The sequence below is a fragment of the Pristis pectinata genome, chromosome 2, assembly GCF_009764475.1.
Source record: "Pristis pectinata isolate sPriPec2 chromosome 2, sPriPec2.1.pri, whole genome shotgun sequence".
Lineage (NCBI taxonomy): Eukaryota > Metazoa > Chordata > Chondrichthyes > Rhinopristiformes > Pristidae > Pristis > Pristis pectinata.
The window spans coordinates 5,686,616-5,704,771 of record NC_067406.1 but is presented as its reverse complement, the minus strand read 5'-3'; the positions used below and the strand labels follow the sequence as shown (position 1 = coordinate 5,704,771).

At 42.5% G+C, this 18,156-nt stretch overlaps 1 protein-coding gene across 3 annotated transcripts in view; it reads right to left on the bottom strand.

Annotated features, from left to right (window-relative positions):
* Positions 1-18,156, bottom strand: part of sema4f (sema domain, immunoglobulin domain (Ig), transmembrane domain (TM) and short cytoplasmic domain, (semaphorin) 4F) — a 166,986-nt gene that overhangs the window by 31,328 nt on the left and 117,502 nt on the right. For all 3 annotated transcript variants that reach the window (XM_052038547.1, XM_052038563.1, XM_052038555.1), the window contains exons 7-9: positions 14,488-14,633; positions 13,164-13,345; positions 4,861-5,005 (exon numbers count right to left, since the gene is read on the bottom strand). In XM_052038547.1, the coding sequence (XP_051894507.1) occupies positions 4,861-5,005; positions 13,164-13,345; positions 14,488-14,633 (473 nt within the window). The remainder of the gene's footprint in view (positions 1-4,860; positions 5,006-13,163; positions 13,346-14,487; positions 14,634-18,156) is intronic.

Here is an 18,156-nt window from a genome sequence, read left to right as displayed (position 1 = left end):
TCATCGACCTCCAGGCAGAATATGCTCCATCTACAACCACCCTCTGCCTTATATGGGCAAGCCAATTCCAAATCCACATAGACAAGATTCCCTGGATCCCATGCCTCCCGACCTTCTGAATGATCCTATCATGGGAAACCTTATCAAGCGCCTTACTAAAGTCCATTTCCACCACAGCCACTGCTCTACCCTCAATGTGTTTTGTCACATCCTCAAAAAATTCAATCAGGCTTGTGAGGCATGACTTACCCCTCACAAAGCCACGCTGACTATCCCTGATCAGATTATGCTTCTCCAAATGCTCATAAATCCTGTCCCTAAGAATCTTTTCCAATAACTTGCCCTCCACTGAAGTAAAACTCACTGGTCTATAACTCCCAGGGTTATCCTTATTCCCTTTCTTGAACAAAGCAACAACATTTGCCACCCTCCAATCATCTGGTACTACCCCTGTGGCCAATGAGTACGCAAAGATCATCGCCAAGGGCTCAGAAATCTCTTCCCTCGCTTCCCATAGTATCTTGGGATATATCCTGTCCAGCCCCAGGGACTTACCTATCCTAAAGTTTCTTCAAAAGTTCCAGCACATCCTTCTTCTTAACATTGACATGTTCTAGTTTATCAGCCTGTTTTACACTGTTCTCACAAATGTCAAGGTCTCTCTCACAGCTGAGTACTGAAGCAAAGTATTCATTAAGGACCTCCCCTGACTCCAGGCACATGTTTTCTCCTCTATCCCTAGTCAGTCCTACCTTCACTCTAGTTATTTTCTTGTTCTTCACATACGAGTAGAACACCTTGGGGATTTCCTTAATCCTACTCGCCAAGGTCTTCTCATGCCTCCTTCTAGCTCTCCTAAGCTCCTTCCTGGCTATCTTGTAACCCTCTAGAGCCCTGTCTGATCCTTGCTTCCTAAACCTTAAACAAGCTTCTTCTTCCTCTTCACTAGATATTCCACATCTCGTTTGGTTCCTTCACCCCACCATCCTTTTCCTGTATCAATGGGACAAGACTATCCAGAACCCCATGCAAGTGATCTATAAACAAACTCCACATTTCCATTATGCATTTCCTTGAGTATATCTGCTCCCAATTTACACTCCCAAGTTCCTACCTAATAGCATCATTATTCCCCCTCTCCCAATTAAATACTTTCCCATACTGTCTGCTCCTATACTTCTCCAAGGCAAGGGTAACGGTGAGGGAGTTGTGGTCACTGTTTCTGAAATGCTCACTCACCGAGAGATCTGACACCTGACCAGGTTCATTGCCTAGTACCAGATCCAGAATGGCCTCTCCTCTAGTCAGCCTGTCTACATATTGTGTCAGGAGTCCTTCCTGGACACAGCTAACAAATTCCGCCCCATCCAAACCTTTTGCACTAAGGAGGTGCCAATCACCATAAGGGAAGTTGAAATCACCCATGACAACGACCCTGTTATTTTTTGCACCTTTCCAAAATCTGTCTCCAGATCTGTTCCTCAGTGTCTCTGTTGCTATTGGGGGGTGGGGGGGGGGGGTGGTCTATAGAATACTCCCAATAGAGTGATTACTCCCTTCCTGTTTCTGACCTCCGCCCACACTGACTCAGCTGACAATCCCTCCAGGACGTCTTCCCTTTCTGCAGCTGTGACACTGTCCATGATCAGCAATGCCACTCCCCCACATCTTTTACCTCTGTCCCTGTCCCTTTTGAAACATCCAAACCCCAGAACATCCAGCAGCCATTCCTGCCCTTGTGACAGCCAAGTCTCTGTAATGGCCACAACATTGTAGTTCCATGTACTGACCCATACTCTAAGTTCATTACCAGTATTCCTGATACTTCTTGCATTAAAATAGACACATTTCAACCCATCCAACTGACTGCAATTTTACTCTATCAACTGCCTATCCTTCCTCACATTCTCTCTACACACTGCATCAACCTGTACACCAGCTGCCCCATCCTCTGACCTATCACTTGGGTTCCCATTCCCCTGCCAAACTAGTTTAAACCCTCCGCACGGCTCTAGCAAACCTGCCAGCAATATTGGTCTCCCTCCAGTTCGGGTGTAACCCGTCCCTTTTGTACAGGTCGTACCTTCCCCAGAAAAGATCCCAATGATCCACAAATTTGAAATCCTACCCCCGCACCAATTTCTCAGCCACACATTCATCTGCCAAATCAACCTATTCTTACCCTCACTAGCGTGAGGCACAAGCAGGAATCCAGAGATTACTACTCTCGAGGTCCTGCTTTTCAGCTTCCTACCTGGTTCCCCATATTCACTTTTCAGGACATCATCCTTTTGCCTACCTACATCGCTGGTACCAATGTGTACCACAACTTCTGGCTGCTCACCCTCCCCCTTTAGAATGCTGTGGACCCGAACTGAGACATCCCTGACCCTGGCACCTGAGAGGCAACACACCATCCGGGAGTGTCTTTCACGTCAAGAGAATCTCCTGTCTGCCCCCCTAACTACCTGCCTCCTGCAACTTAGGTGTGGCTACCTCCCTATAGCTTTTACCTATCACCTCCTCATTCTTCTGTATGAGCCGAAGGTCAGCCAGCTGCAGCTCCAGTTCCCTAAGGAGCTGCAGCTGGATGCACCTCCCGCAGATGTAGCTATCAGGGAGACTTGAGATGTCCCAGATCTCTCATATCTAGCAGCTTTCTCTACCAATGTTAATTCAGATGTCCTGGCCAGTCACTCATCAACCCTTTGTCTCCAGTATCCTGTTACTGTCTATGTCTCTGCTGATAATCAGGGACAAAGTGGGGCCCATCAGCAACAACAGAGGCAATTTGTACATGGAACTGGAACTAAAGGAATACTTTTTAATCAGTATTCACAAAGGAAACAGACTTTTAATTGGAGAATTCAATGAAGGCATATGTGAAAGTCTAGTGCTGGTCTTCATAAATAAAGACAAGGTACTTGATGCATTAGCAGACTTAAAGGTGGATAAATCCCCAGGAGCAGATGGGACTTATCCCAAACTACTACAGGAGGCAAGGGAAGAGATTGGTGGGGCTCTGGCTGAGGTTTTTAAATCTTCACTGGACACAGTAAGATACCAGATGACTAGAGAACAGCAAATGTGGTCCCCCTTTTCAAGAAAAGCAACAAAGAAAAGCCTGTGAACCTAACATCAGTGATATAGATGAATATTTGATTCACTTCGGCATAGAGGGCTGTGGACCAAGTGCTGAGAGATGGGGTTAATACAGAAGAGTGCCCACTAGACAGTGTGGATGGGTTGGGCCAAATGGCCTATTTTCAAGCTGAACGATTCTGACTCAGTGTGACTCAGTAAATCCTACTTTAAATAACCTGTAGTACTGTTGTTAATTTAGTTTTCCTACCAAACAGAATTCAGCAACTTTTGCCAGTCTGTGCCTTGTGGTGGAAACAATCTTATATTAATCCAGCTTCTTCACAATGCTGAGGCTTAATAACTCTTCCTGATCAACAGTTAATTTATTGAAAACATTGATCATAGACTGAATACAAGTCTAATAGGATCAAGTTTTTAAATGTTCTGCCGCTACCAATTAATTTGGAGCTGACATGAAGGTTTACATGCTATCAAGGACCTTCCCTTTGGAAAAAGTCCTTTTTTAAAAAAACATAATCTTACTGTGGTCTTCTGAAGGTGACAAGTGTTGCTGAGGTACAATTCCTTGCGTTATTGCTAGTTCATACTATACAGCACCCATCATTTGTCTAGAGTTAGCAACATTCCACCTCGAGGGCATCCATTCATCAGCACTTCCATTAGTGCTTCACAAGATCATTCAAAGTTTATATCATATTTTCTTTAATAACAAAGCCAGCATAGTCAAGTATTGAAACTTCATTAACCCTATTGCCCAGCACTTGGTCCATAGCATTGAAACTTCTGCTCTCAGCCCCTACTCTCCCCAGACAGAACAGGGATAGAGTTCCCCTGTCCTCGCCTTTCACCCCACTCACTAGCCTCTGCATCCAGCATTTCACCCTTTGCCATTTCTGCCAGCTCCAACAGGATCCCACCTCTGTCCCCCTTTTCTACCTTCTGCAGGGACCACTCTTTCCATGAATCCCTGGTCTGCTCATTCCTTCCCACCCACTCCTCCCTGTCCCACGGCACTTTCCCCTGCAATTGTAGAAGCTGCAACACTTGGTTCTGCACCTCCTCTCTCACCATCATCCAGGTGCAGTAGAGCTCCTCCACCAACCTGGTCTATTGCATTTGGTGCTCATGATTTGTAGCCCTCTACCTCTACATTGGTGAGACAAAGTGAAGACTAGGTGACCACTTTGCAGAGCACCCGTGCTCTCTCTACAATGTCGACCTTGAGCTTCCGGTTACATGTCATTTCAACTCCCCTTCCCATTCTCATACTGACTTGTCTGCCCCGGTGAGGCCAAATGCAAACTAGAAAAACAGCACCTTGTATTCCATTTGGGTGGCCTACAGCCCAATGGTATGAACGCATTTGATTCCACCCAATGGTATGAACGCACTTGATTCCACCCATCACCTGCCAGCCTCTGTTTCACCCCTCCCTTTCACTTCTACATACTATCCAACTTCCCCCTGCACTCTCAGTCCTGATGCAGCATCTAAACCCAAAATGCTGACCATCCCTTTGCCTCCACAGATGTTGCTTGAACCACCGAGTTCTTCCAGCAGTTTATTTTTTGCTCCAGATTCCAGCACTGAAGTCTCTTGTATCTCTTGAAACCTGCTTTATGACTTGAACAATTTAAACATAAAAACTATCTTTAATATTTGAAACACCAAGAAATGGCCATTTCCTCGTTACAAGGTATATTATTTGACTTCCAATGGCTGGTAGATCCTTACTGTGATAGGGATTCCACTTACCGTCCCAGGTCGGGGATCCGGAATTCCATCTCGATACACATCCCATTTGTCAACTTCCCTTTTATACTCCATATATCGCCCATTGAAAGCACTCTGCACAGCTTTAATGTTGTAAGCACACACTGCAGAAACAGTTTGGTTGTCCCTAGAGATGAGATAATGGGGGATGGATGATGGCAGTGAAAGCATGAATACATTTTTCCCCCTTGTAGAACTTATTACTCAGCCAGCAAATATAATGCTTTAAAAATACCCTCCAATTTGAAGTTCTTCCAGTCACCTCAATAAAAGGGAACCCAATCAGTAATACAAACAATTGTGGTCAAGGACAGAGGTGGTTCATAGATTCCTTGAAATCCAATAGAGTAGTCAGATAGAACTCCAGGTAATTAATTCTCATTCCTCTCCACTCAGCTCTTTTGACACACACCAAGATAATGGTCTCTCAACTCCCAACATCTGAAATCAGAACTACAGAAATAAGGCACCAGCCTCAGCTCTTTTTTGCAAATCACGAAAAGATAACCATATTATGAGAAAGGCCTATTCAATATATCCAGCCTACTTTTTTTGTATAATTCATATTTACCATAAAATTATAGAATGATGCATCAGAGAATTCTAATTAGCACTAGGTAGCTTTCCCTTGGCAATGCCCAACAGCCAGGCAACACTTTCTCTCTCAAGTAGTTATAAATTCCCATTTGAAGGCTACTGATTAATCTCCTGAAACAACCCTTTCAGGGCAAATTCCAGATACAACTCGCCATGTAGAAAAAGAATACTCCTCATATCTGTATCTATTGAGATAAGATTAAGATAAGATTTCTTTATGATGTACATGTGACTAATAAATAAATCTTATCTTATTTTATCGTATGTACATCAAAGCACACAGAGAAATGCGTCTTTTGCGTAGAGTGTTCTGGGGGCAGCCCGCAAGTGTCGCCACACTTCTGGCACCAACACAGCATGCCCACAACTTCCTAACCCGTACGTCCTTGGAATGTGGGAGGAAACTGGAGCACCCAGAGGAAACTAATTGTCTTGAATCTGATGTTTCCCAACATTTCTACATTCTAATATCTAGATAAAAACTTTAAAAATAGGAGTAGGCCATTTGACCCATCACACCTGCTCTGTCATTCAATAAGATCATGACTGATCATTTACCTCAGCACCACTTTCTTGCACCAACCCATAAACTTTGAAATAAGTATAAGAAACAGGATCATCACGCCCTTAAGACTGCTCTGCCATTCAAAAGATGGCTGATCCAATATTGACCTCAATACTACTTTTCTGCTTTCTCTACAACACCCTTGACTCCCTTGTAATTGCCAATCTCCACCTTGAATATAATCCACAACTCTGCCTCCACAGCTCTCTGGGTGAGAGAACTCCAAATAATCACAATCCTCTCAGAGAACAAATTCCTTCTTGTCTCTGTCTAAAATGGGAAACACTTTTTCTGAAACATCCTTTGATCCACTTGGAAGCCACAGTATTTATGTGGCTAACCCAGTTGTTTCTGGATTAGCCACATAAATTCTGTTCCAGACTCATTAAAAGTAATTCCATTGAAAGGATGAATGGTGAGATTCTCTCTTGTTAAAGATAGTCATTGCCTGGTATTTTTGTGGCACAAATGTTGTCCATGTCTTACTGGATGCAGGAATGAATCACTATTTACTGAAGAGATACAAATGAAATTGAACATTGTGCAGTCAACATCCCCATTTCTGACCTTTCCATGGAAGGAAAGTCATTGATGAAACAGTTGAAGATGGTTGAGCTGAGGACACTACCCTGAGAAACTCTTGCAGTAATGTCCTGCTGCTGAAACAACTGGCCTCCAACCACCACAATCATTTTCTTTCCTGCGCTGCAAGGTACACCTGCAGCCATCGGAGGGTTTTCCTCTTGTTGCCCACTGACTTCAGTTTTACCATGGCACCTTGATGACACATTCAGTCAAATGCTGCCTTGATGTCAAGGGTAGTCACTCTCATCTTACCTCTGGAACTCAGATCTTTAGACCAAAACTGTGATGACATCTGGATGGAATGAACTGGTCTGGCAAAACCCAAACTAGGTATTTGGGAATAGGTCAATGGTGAATAAGTGCTATCTACTGGCACTGTCAATGATAGCCTCTAACACTTTGCTAATGACAGAAAGAATGGGCAGAAAATTAGTTGGACTGGATTGTCCTGCTTTATGTGACAAGATATACCAGGACAAATTTCCACATTTTTGGGTAGATGCCAGTGCTGGAAGTGTATTGGAACAGTTCGGAGAGAGCACGGCTAGTTCTGAAGCAGAGGTTTCAGAACTATGGCTGTGATGTTGTTTGGTCCCATAGCCTCCAAAGCTCTCAGTTGTTGCTTGATTTCATGTGGTGTGAATCAAATTAGTTGGAAACTGGCTTCTGTGATGATGGGGGTCTCAGGGAGAAGCTGAAATGGATCATTTATTTGGCACTCCTGGCTGAACGGTTGAGTATGCTTCAGCCTTGCCTTTATCACTCACATGCTGGAAACCATTGTTGAGGATGGCAATATTCTCGGTGTCTCCTCTGCCCATTAGCTGTTTAGTTGTCTACCACCTGCCATGACTACATGTGGTAGGATTGTAGAGCAGTGAAGAGGTCTATTGGTTGCAAGATCACTTAGCTCAGTCTCTTGCATGCCGTTAGGGTCGAGTGTCAGGTACTCAGGGATACTCTAAAGTTGCAAAAGTTACAATTAGTGTTTCTTTTATGACATTTTGTGCAATTTCAAATTGCAAGAGTGGAAGTTGTAATATATTGGAATAGTCAAGTACAGAAGTAGAAAAACACAATGAATGAAGAGGCAATGAATGAAGATTTCAGCAGCAGGTGAACCAAGACTGGTGGGAGAGGGGTGGGGTGGGGTGGGTGGGTGGGGGGAGAAGAAGAATCAGTTGATTTTACAGATGTAGAAACAATTTGTGTGCAAACCATAATGAGCTAAATTATCAGATAAACTATTTTAATGATGTTGGTTGAGGAATAAATATTGTCCAAGACAAAAGGCAAAACCTAACTCTACAGTACTTCAAGTGATAACATAAAGATAGTGATGCTGCTGAAGTCAGAGGACGTGATTTTTCAGTGATGCCAAAGGCAGATATAGAAAGCCGAGATGCTGGTTGCTATTCCTGTTCTTACCAAGGTCCAGAAAATGATAGTTCAGATAAGAAATCTTTATTAGTCACATGTACATCAAAACACACAGTGAAATGCATCTTTTGCGTAGTGTGTTCTGGGGGCAGCCCGCAAGTGTCGCCACGCTTCTGGTGCCAACATAGCATGACCACAACTTCCTAACCCGTACGTCTTTGGAAAGTGGGAGGAAATACATGCAGACACAGGGAGAACATACAAACTCCTTACCGACAATGGCGGGAATTGAACCCGGGTCGCTGGCGCTGTAAAGTGTTATGCTAACCACTACTAAAGCCAGGCACGGAACCTGATAGCTATGGGCCCAGATCACTGTAGAGAGTTGCTGCCCCAGTTCCAGGACACATCCATACTCCTTGACTGGATGGAATGGCTGATCTCACTGCTTCTCTGGACCATGCAGTCAGTCTCAGATCACCCCTAACAGGCCTTGACCAAAGGTAAAACTGGGGACAGAGTTTTGTCTTCTGTCAAAGACGTCAAGTACTTCAACAGGTTTTAAATAACTCTGATCATGAAAATTGAATGGTTAAAATAATTTAAAACATTAAAAAAAATCATTAAAACACAAGTAATTAAAATATCAAACTAAAGTAAAATAATTTAACACAAATGTTACTTTCCTCCCCCTGGGCATCTCACATTGCAGTCTAAAACCACTTCTGAATTCAATGGGGTTTCAGATCCTACACCAAGTTCGGCCTGGCACGTAAGCTGAATGTCATTTCCTCAGCTGAAGAATCCCAGTAAGACTGGACTTTAATAAGTCTTGAACTTTTAGGTTAGACAAAGCTTGCACACAAGCTCAAGACTTACTGTATTAATGCTTCAACATCTGAAAGATGACAATTCCAATGAGAACCACTGAGTCCAGCTAGATGATTCACTCCATTGCTTCCTTGACACAAGCATGAATTCTGGCTTACAAGATAAATTAAGACAGATTCCATAGAAATGACAAGTCTGAGAATACCACAATCACCACGTATTGTGGTAATGCCACAACAAAAGAGGTAAGAATTGTTTTTTGAAATAATTTTTCAAACTCCATTTCAATAAAGGTTCAAACCAACTTCCTTTTAAATTGGCATTACAGTATTGCTCTACATCCTGTTGAATTGATCTTTCTTTCAAAACTTTCAACAGCTTGTAATTTCTGCTGGTGTGCCAGTCCCTCGTTTCCACTTCCAGGACAAATCTAGTATTTGCCTAAACGAGAGATGATTTATGCATGCCAACCTGCTCTAAATAAGACCCAGCTCTTGAGCAACAGTCACCTGCAGGACTGTTTACCCACAATGATTCAGAGATCAGTGGCACTGTATTGTAGTACAGTAACTGCCTTCCTCCACAACCAAGGTCACTCTTGACCCGAAACATTGATTGTTTACTTCCCTCCAATAGATGCTGCCTGACCTGCTGAGTTCCTCCAGCATTTTGTGTGTGTTGCTCCAGATTCCACCATCTGCAGAATATCTTGTGTCACCCAAACTTCAGTCAAGCTACAGTATGCAGATGAAGCTCACACTCATGCATGTTCAGAGGCAGAGCTAGCTACAAGACATGGTCAATTCATTCACCAAAGAGGATGGGCCTTATGCTCAACATCCGCAAGACCAAGGTACTCTACCAACCTACCTCTGCTGCATCACACTGCCTTCCTACCACAAAGGTTCATGGCAAAGTCCCAAAAATTTGGACAACTTCCCATATCTAGGGAGCCATCCTCAGTGAAGGCAGACACTGATGATGACATTTACCATTTCCTTCAATTGCACCAGCACAGCCTTTGGTCAATTAAGGAAAAGGATATTTAAAGAGCAAGACCTCCAATCTCACACAAAAAAATTCCCTGCTCTCTTATACATCTATGAGCCTTGGAATACCTACATCAGGCATCCCAAGGCAATGGAAAAATATTGTCAATGCTGTCTCCACAAAATGCTCCACATTCAACTGAAGGATAAGCGAATCACTGTCATGTTCTTTCCTAGACCATGATCCTTAGCACTGATGTCCTAGTTGCCCTCAGTTGGCTACACTGGACAAACTACATTGTTCACATGCCTAATACTAGACTTCCAAAATGGAGACACTTTTCAAAAACCTCAATCTTGGGAAAAAGACAAAAAGGAGGAGAGAGATAAAGAATTAAGGATATGCTCAATGATTCCTTGAAGTGTAGCTTCTCTACTGACTCCTGGGAATCTGTGGCCTCTAACCAGTCAAAGTGGAAGAGGAGCATTTGGGATGGTACCAAGAACTAGAGGCCATGCATCGGGAGACCACAGAACCTTTGCATAAAGAGTGTGTCACCTCACAGTCTAAACACTTGCTCACTCTGCTAACCACCTCCTACCCATCTGTGGCCTCATTAGCCACCTGAGAACCCAAAGAAATGCAATGGAAGCAAGTTATCTTCCATCCCATGAACTGAATAAGGAGGGGGAGGGCAGGGTGAGGTGTTTGGGAGAAGAGAAATGAAGAGCGGGGAAATTTCTTTTGGTAGCAATAAAACTCAGGTTCAATCCTGACTTTGGGTGCTGTCTGTGTAGAATATGCATGTTCTCCCTGTGGCTGTGTGGCTTTTTTCCCCCCTGAGCTCCAGTTTCCTCCCACATCCTAAAATAGTGCAGATTGGTAGGCTAGTTGACCACTTTAAATTACTCCTAATGTGTAGGTGAGTGATGGAATCTGGGGAGGGTTGATGACGAATGTGGGTAAAATTTTAAAAATCTGAGATTAATGTAGGATTAATTTAAATGGGTTTGGCAGTTTAAATGGATTGATGGTTGGCGTGAACTCAGTAGGCCAAGGGCCTGTTTCCATGCCGTATTTCTCTATGACTCTAAAAGAAATCTGGAAATACAATGCTAGTGTCGATAAAATAATGATCACAGAAGTGATTAGATTGAGACAAGCATCTAACTGGAAATATCCAGTTAGGAATGTATTATAGCCATTTGGGTTATGGAAATTCACCCTTATGGAATTCACAAATCATTGCCTAAAGTTCCCAGATATGGAATAAAATTCACTCCTACAGAATTGATGTGGGAAAAATAAATAAATAAAATGCAAAAGAAACAACAAAAGACATATGAACAGACGTCCCAGAGTGCAGCGCTGCTGTGCTCTCATCTACAAGGCATTTTCTCTGATGCACTGCACTTTGGGGAGCTGCAGCAGCCATGGTCGGCTCCTTAAAGTAATCCCTTGGCCATTACTCCACTTCCACTATGTCACCGCAGGTTAATCCATTACCCTTCTGAACTCCTCCTACACCACTTTTCTCCCATGAAGCACGATCCTCAAATCCCATCCCTTTTCCCTGATATCCCCACTTCCTAAACCTTTTCCTAATCCACAACCCTGCACATCAGAGAAATGCCACATAGGTGAAGAGTGTAGCAGCACTGCACTTTGAGACGACTGATGATGTTTTCGGACTGGAGAGGAAGTGGCAAAGGAAGGGCTCAGCTGTGACTGCCAACCCAATCAACACGGTGATGTCATATCCAAATCTAAAAATAGAAAATGACAAAATTTGTTGTTTCTTTCGCATGAGCCTTGTCCATTCCGAGCCTACTGTTAACCTCAGCTGTCAATTAATGGTGGTGGGTCACTTTGTCATTGCTGATAAAACGGCTTAATATAAGATTTCTTTTTTAGTCACATGTACATCGAAACACAGTGAAATACATCTTTTGCGTAGAGTGTTCTGGGGGCAGCTTCCGGCGCCAACATAGCATGCCCACAGCTCCTAACCCGTATGTTTTTGGAATGTGGGAGGAAACCGGAGCACCCGGAGGAAACCCACCCAGACACGGGGAGAACGTACAAACTCCTTACATACAGAGGCCGGAATTGAACCTGGGTTGCTGGCGCTGTAATAGCATTACGCTAACCGCTACGCTACAGTGAGAGAGAAACATCCCACAGGCACTCATCTCCATTTATGAGATTCAATGGAAAAAGGGGCAGCATCACAGAAAATTGCAATATTGATGGTTTTCTAGGAATGCAACCCCTCCATAACATGGAGGTCGCCTGTGCACAACTAGTCTAAATGTGAATCTTTTGAATTCTTTTTCCTAGAGCATTGTGGATACTCAATCCCTCAGTATACTCGAGATGAAGAACAGTACACCTTTGAACACAAAGGGAATCGAAGAATTAGACAGAGAAACAGTGAAGTTTAGCAATCATACTTAATCGTGGAGTAGGTCTGATGAGTGCATGACTTCTATTCATGTTCACAACACAGTTAACTCTTAACAGCTTTCTCAAGTGCCTCTCACGTCTACTAGCTGCCTCACCATATCTTGTGGACAACTAAAAATAGGCAAGTAATGTTGACTTATGGCACCCACCCCAAGAATAAATTAAGGAAGTGCCTAACTTTATCTACACTAGAACAATCCATAGTGGTATAACGTATTCTACAGAATCAAAGATAGATATGGCAAAGGCGTAGGTAATTCAACTCACAGTCTCATTGTCATCATAATCCCACTTTTCAGGTCTTGGTCAATAATTTGGCTATCACATATCCAAGTACTTCTTGAACGTGAAGAGGCTTTTGCATATACTAACTTGTTGACCAAAGAGTTCCAGATCCCTACTAGCATCTCTGGATGAAAAATATTATCTTCAACTCTAATCTTTCTATTCATAACTTTAAGATAATGCCTTCAGGTTATCGATCTCTCTGCATTAAAGCAAGTGTTCAAATTGCCATGGCCAGTAGTGGGAAGTTCCCAGGCTACAATATTCAACTTCAAGTGAAATTAAAAGCATCACATGCAGCAGAATAAGCCACATACATACAAAATAGCACTAAAGCTTTTCCTCCTTGATCTCCCATTATTACGGAGAGCAGAAATGACAGAGAAAATATTTTGGAAATAGATAAAGGAAATGCTCAGTAGAACTTGGGAGTGAATCAGAAAAAAGATGCCAAGTTTTTCACTCAATGAGTCATCGGATAATGAAGCAGACAATCTAAAAGGGTAGTGGCATCTATACTTTGAACTGTCAGAAAAGGGGAAATCCATTCCACTCAAATTAGTAGCTTCTTGCAAGCCTTACTTACCAAGTTGTGGAAAAGACTCCATAGAAAACAGTTGAACCTGCATCACCTGGGTCAAGCTGCAGTGTAAACACATCGTGAATCTTATCAAAATACATCTCATTTATTTTATCAGAGCACACCAAACGGGCTTTAAGGAAGGAGGTCCATTTCTTCTGAAGTGTCTTCTGGCCACCAATATCGCCCTGAATAAAGAAACATCAAATAAGATGGCTTGCAGTACAAGAACACACACCCAACAATTCTTGATAGATTACCATGGAATACAGGGAAAAGGTATGTGAAGTTAAATCACAGATTTATCTCACTGAATGGCAGAATGGGCTCAAGGGGTTAAATGACTACTCATAACCCTATGATCTTATGAAGTTAATGAATAATTAAAATGCATGAATACAATAAGAGACTTCTAGTGTCAAAAAGAACAAGATTTGAACCCTAGGCTCTTACCTTCATTTACTCTCAGGGAATCTTGGGGAAATATAGAATAAATGCTCGTAAGAGCCCTGGCATTTACTGTATACTTTCCCCTTACACTTGACCTCCCAAAATGCTACTCCACACACTTGTCAGGATTAAATTCCATCTGCCATTTCTCTGCCCAAATTTCCAACTGATCTATATTCTGCTGTATCATTTGACAACCTCCCTTGCTAACCACACCAATTTTTGTGTCATCTGCAAACTTTCTAATCAGACCACCTACATTTTCATCCAAATCATTAATATATATTAGAACAATAGAGGTCCCAGCACTGATCCGTGCGGAACATCTCCAGTCAGAAAAAAAACCTATCACTACCCTCTTGTCTTCTATGAGCAAGCCAATTTTAGATGCAATTTATCAACTCACTGTGGATCCCATGTGACTTAATCTTCTGGACAAGCCTACCATAAGGGACCTTGCCTAATGCTTTCCTAATGTCCATGCAGGTAACATCCACTGCCTACTAATAAGTACGTTCTTTTCCAAATGCAAGAAGATGCTCACCAAAAGAATCTTTGCCAATAATTTCCCTACTACCGGTCTATAATTTCTTGCTTTGTTCTTATCTCCAGCAGCTTAGTTCTTACCGTCCGGGGAGTGTGAAGCAACAATGATGACTGTGGGATATTGGGGATTTAGAGCGAGGAAAGTTAAAATGTTGAATCCTGTCACCTTAGAAATGTGACAAAGATTAGAGAAAGCACTTCTAGGGAGATACGGTTAAAAAAGGGCAGTCTTGTTGAGATCAGTCAGAAGTATTCTTAGTGCTGATGACTTTGTTCTTTTTCAAAAAAAATTGTATCAATAGAGCTAAAGGGTTTGGAGGGTTCCAAAACTGACCTTGCAAACACGGGCCACCCTAGGAACTCGCACTGTCTTGTAGTATTCAAACTCCCGGGCTGTCTCACTGAAGAAGAAGTAGAGTTTGTCATCATCACCACTTCCCTCATTTTCTCTTATAAACGTTGATCCCACAAATTGCGGATCTAAGAGGAAAGAGGAAGTTAGATTATTGTCAACATAAATGATAAAGTGCTTGTTTACTGAATAAATACACGTAATTAAACAGATTTCAGATAGTTATAGATAAGGATAGACCTGGATATCAGGGTAAAATGATAATTGGGGAAAGGTATTAATTACAATTTATTATGCAGGAGCTGGGAGAGTAGATTGTGAGCGGCTGTTATGGGGTAAGTGCACATTTGACATGTGGGAGTCATTTAAAGGCCAGATTGTCAGAATTCAGGACCAACATGTTCCTGTGAGGAAGAAAGATAAGGCTGTCAAGGTTCAGAAACGCTGGATGATGAGAGATGTTGCAAATTTAGTGAAAAAGATAAAGGAAGCATATGTAAGGTTTAGGAAGCTGAAATTGGAAGGGCCCTTGAGAAATTCGGATTGGTTTATTATTGACACTTGTACAGAGGTGCAGTAAAAAAAACTTGTCTTGCATACGGTGCATTGATGTAGTACAAGGTAAAATACAGAATGCAGAGTAAAGTGTGAGAGTAAATATAAAAAAAGAGGGAAAGAACATCAACTGGGAATCAGGAGAGCGAAAAGGGGCCATGAAATATCTTTGGCAAGTAGGATTAAGGAGAATCCCAAGGCATTTCATACATATATTAAAGAAAAGATGAAGGGTAGGACCACCCAAGGGCAAAAGAGGAAATTTAAGCCTGGAGACAAGAGAAAATGGCAAGATACTAAATGAGTACTTCGCATCAGTATTCACCAACGATAGGGGTATGGAGGAGCATGTTGATATCGAGGATGTGGTGGTGGGGCTCTTGAAGAAACTTAAGGTGGGTAAGTCCCCAGGGCCTGGTAGGATATACCCCACATTATTGAGAGAGGCAAGAGAGAAGATTGCTGGGGCCTTGACAAAGACCCCTGCATCCTCTTTAGCCACAGGCAAGGTCACAGAGGACTGGAGAATAGCCAATGTTGCTGCTTTTTAAGGGCTTTTTAAGAGACAAACCAGGAAATTATAAGCTGGTGAGCTTTGTATCAGTGGTAGGGAAATTACTGGGGAAGATTCTGAGGGATAGGATCTATTCATATCTGGAAAAGCAGAGATTTATCAGGGATAGTCAGCACAGCTTTGTGCGGGGAAGGTCAGGTCTTATAAACAACTGAGTTTTTTTGAGATGACAACAAAGGTGATTAATGAGGGTAAGGGAGTGGACATTGTATACATGGACTTTAGGAAAGCTTTCGACAAGGTCCCCCATGGTAGGCTGCTCCAGAAAATTAAGGCACACAAGGTCCAAAGAGACTTGGCAGATTGGTTTCAAAATTGGCTTGGCCCTAGAAGACAAGATGGTAGTGGTGGAGTGGCATTATTCTGACTGGAGGTCTGTAACCAGTGGTGTTCCACAAGGATCAGTGTGAGGACCTCTTGTTTGTAATACATATAAATTATTTGAATGAAAATGTAGGTGGTCTGAATATTAAGTTTGCAGACAACATGAAAGTTGGCAGAGCTGTGGATAGTGAAGAAGATTGTCAAAGGATTCAGCAGGATATAGGCTGGTTGGAAATGTGGGCAGAGAAATGGCAGATGGAGTTTAAACTGGACAAGTGTGAGGTGTTGCACTTTGGGAGGTCAAATGTACACAGTAAATGGCAGGAACCTTAGGCATACAGAGGGATCATGGAATCCAAGTCTCTCTGAAAGTGGCAACACAAATAGATAGGGTGGTATTACCAGCCTATGGGATATTTGCCTTCTTTGGTGAGGGTGTTGAGTTTTAACATGGGGAAATCACGTTGTAGCTATATAAAACTTTGGTTAGGCCAGTTCTGGTTGCTGCATTACAGGAAGGATGTGGAGGTTTTGAAGAGGATGCAGAAGAGGTTTAGAAGATCAGAGAGTGTTAGCTATAAGGAGAGGCTGGACAAACATGGATTGTTTTCTCTGGACTGTTGGAGGCTGAGGGGCAACCTGATAGAAGTATCTAAAATTATGAGAGGCATCGATAGGGTAGACGGTCAGAATCTTTCTCCCAGGGTAGAAATGCCAAATATTAGAGGCCATAGCTTTTAACGTGAGAGGGGATAAGTTTAAAGGAGATTTACAAGTTTTTTTGTTTTAAAAACACAGAGCTGCAAGTGCCTGGAACGTGCTCCTAGGGGAAGTGATGGAAGCAGGTCCAACTGCAATGCTTAAGAGGCATTCAGACAGGCACATGAATAGGCAGGGAATGGAGGGATTAGCTAAAATTTGCATGGTCAGCACAGACATCACAGACCAAAGGGCCTGTTCCAGTACTTTGTGTGTTGCTCCAGTCTCTTGTGTCTCTATTATACTGTTCGATGTTCTATGTTCTATCAGTAACTACTAAACTGTCATCATAACTGGTATTGCTCATTAGGAAATAAAATCTTCCAACCTTAAGAGGTCTGCCATACATACAACATCAGCCCTACAGCCATATGGTTTCACTGAAATATTCCCGTTTGGACAGCCTGTATCTAGGGGCCATCTTGAGCTTGCTGTTGCCTACCACTTTAATTCTCCATCCTACTGCCAGTCTGACCTCTATGTGGCCTCCTGAACTGTTATAACAAGGCCCAAAACAATCTTGATGAACAGTACCTCATCCTCCCTCCATTTGGACATGTTGCAGCCTTCTGGACTGAATATCAAGTTCCACAACTTCTGGTAGCTTGTTTTCTCTATTTGTACAAGGAGTCTCCATTAGCACAGCCTGATCTGCTGGGAATGTTTGAAAGCTCTGCCGTTAATGACACTTTCCACTTTTTTGTCTATATTATCACTCTCTGTCACTATTAACCCATCATCGCTGGTAATCCTGACTAACCCTGGTCTCGCCCTCCTTTTGTCCAACCTATTCTTCCCCCCACCTCCTCTGTAACTGAAAGCTAATTTGCTTTTCTGTCTTTCCCAGTTCTGACGAAGGATCTTCCCCCCAAAACATTAACTTTGTTTCTCCTTCCACTGATGATGCCCGACCTGCTGAGTGTTTTCAGCATTTTCTGATTTCCAGCATCAGCAGTTTTTTAAAAATTTCCATTCAGCTATAATGAAGCATAATAAAATTAAAATCAGACAAAACACCCATTGTCAGCCAAGGCATCAAATTTAACCACAATTTCAACAATGTACACTAGCTCAATAAACATTACATAGTTCTTCTACCAATATCTAGGGAGATGTCAAAATGGGAGTGCTGGCCAATGCCAGTCATGCCTCACACTCACAGGAACTTCACATGCAACTATTTTCTGCTATCACATCATGTCAGCAATGGGGTTATTAGCTGATGGTTGTACATTCTGTGGCCTTCTACTATGCTGTTCAACATACTATGGATTCTACGAATGTGGAAGAATGAGATCATGTCACCCTCATCCTACTTTAAACTGAATCAATTTAACACTAAAAAAGGAATTCTTTGCCCTCGGCCTGTCTGTTTTCATCAGTTATTATGCAAGACAGACACCAGTAAACCCAGATACATACACCAATAACTTCAAGAT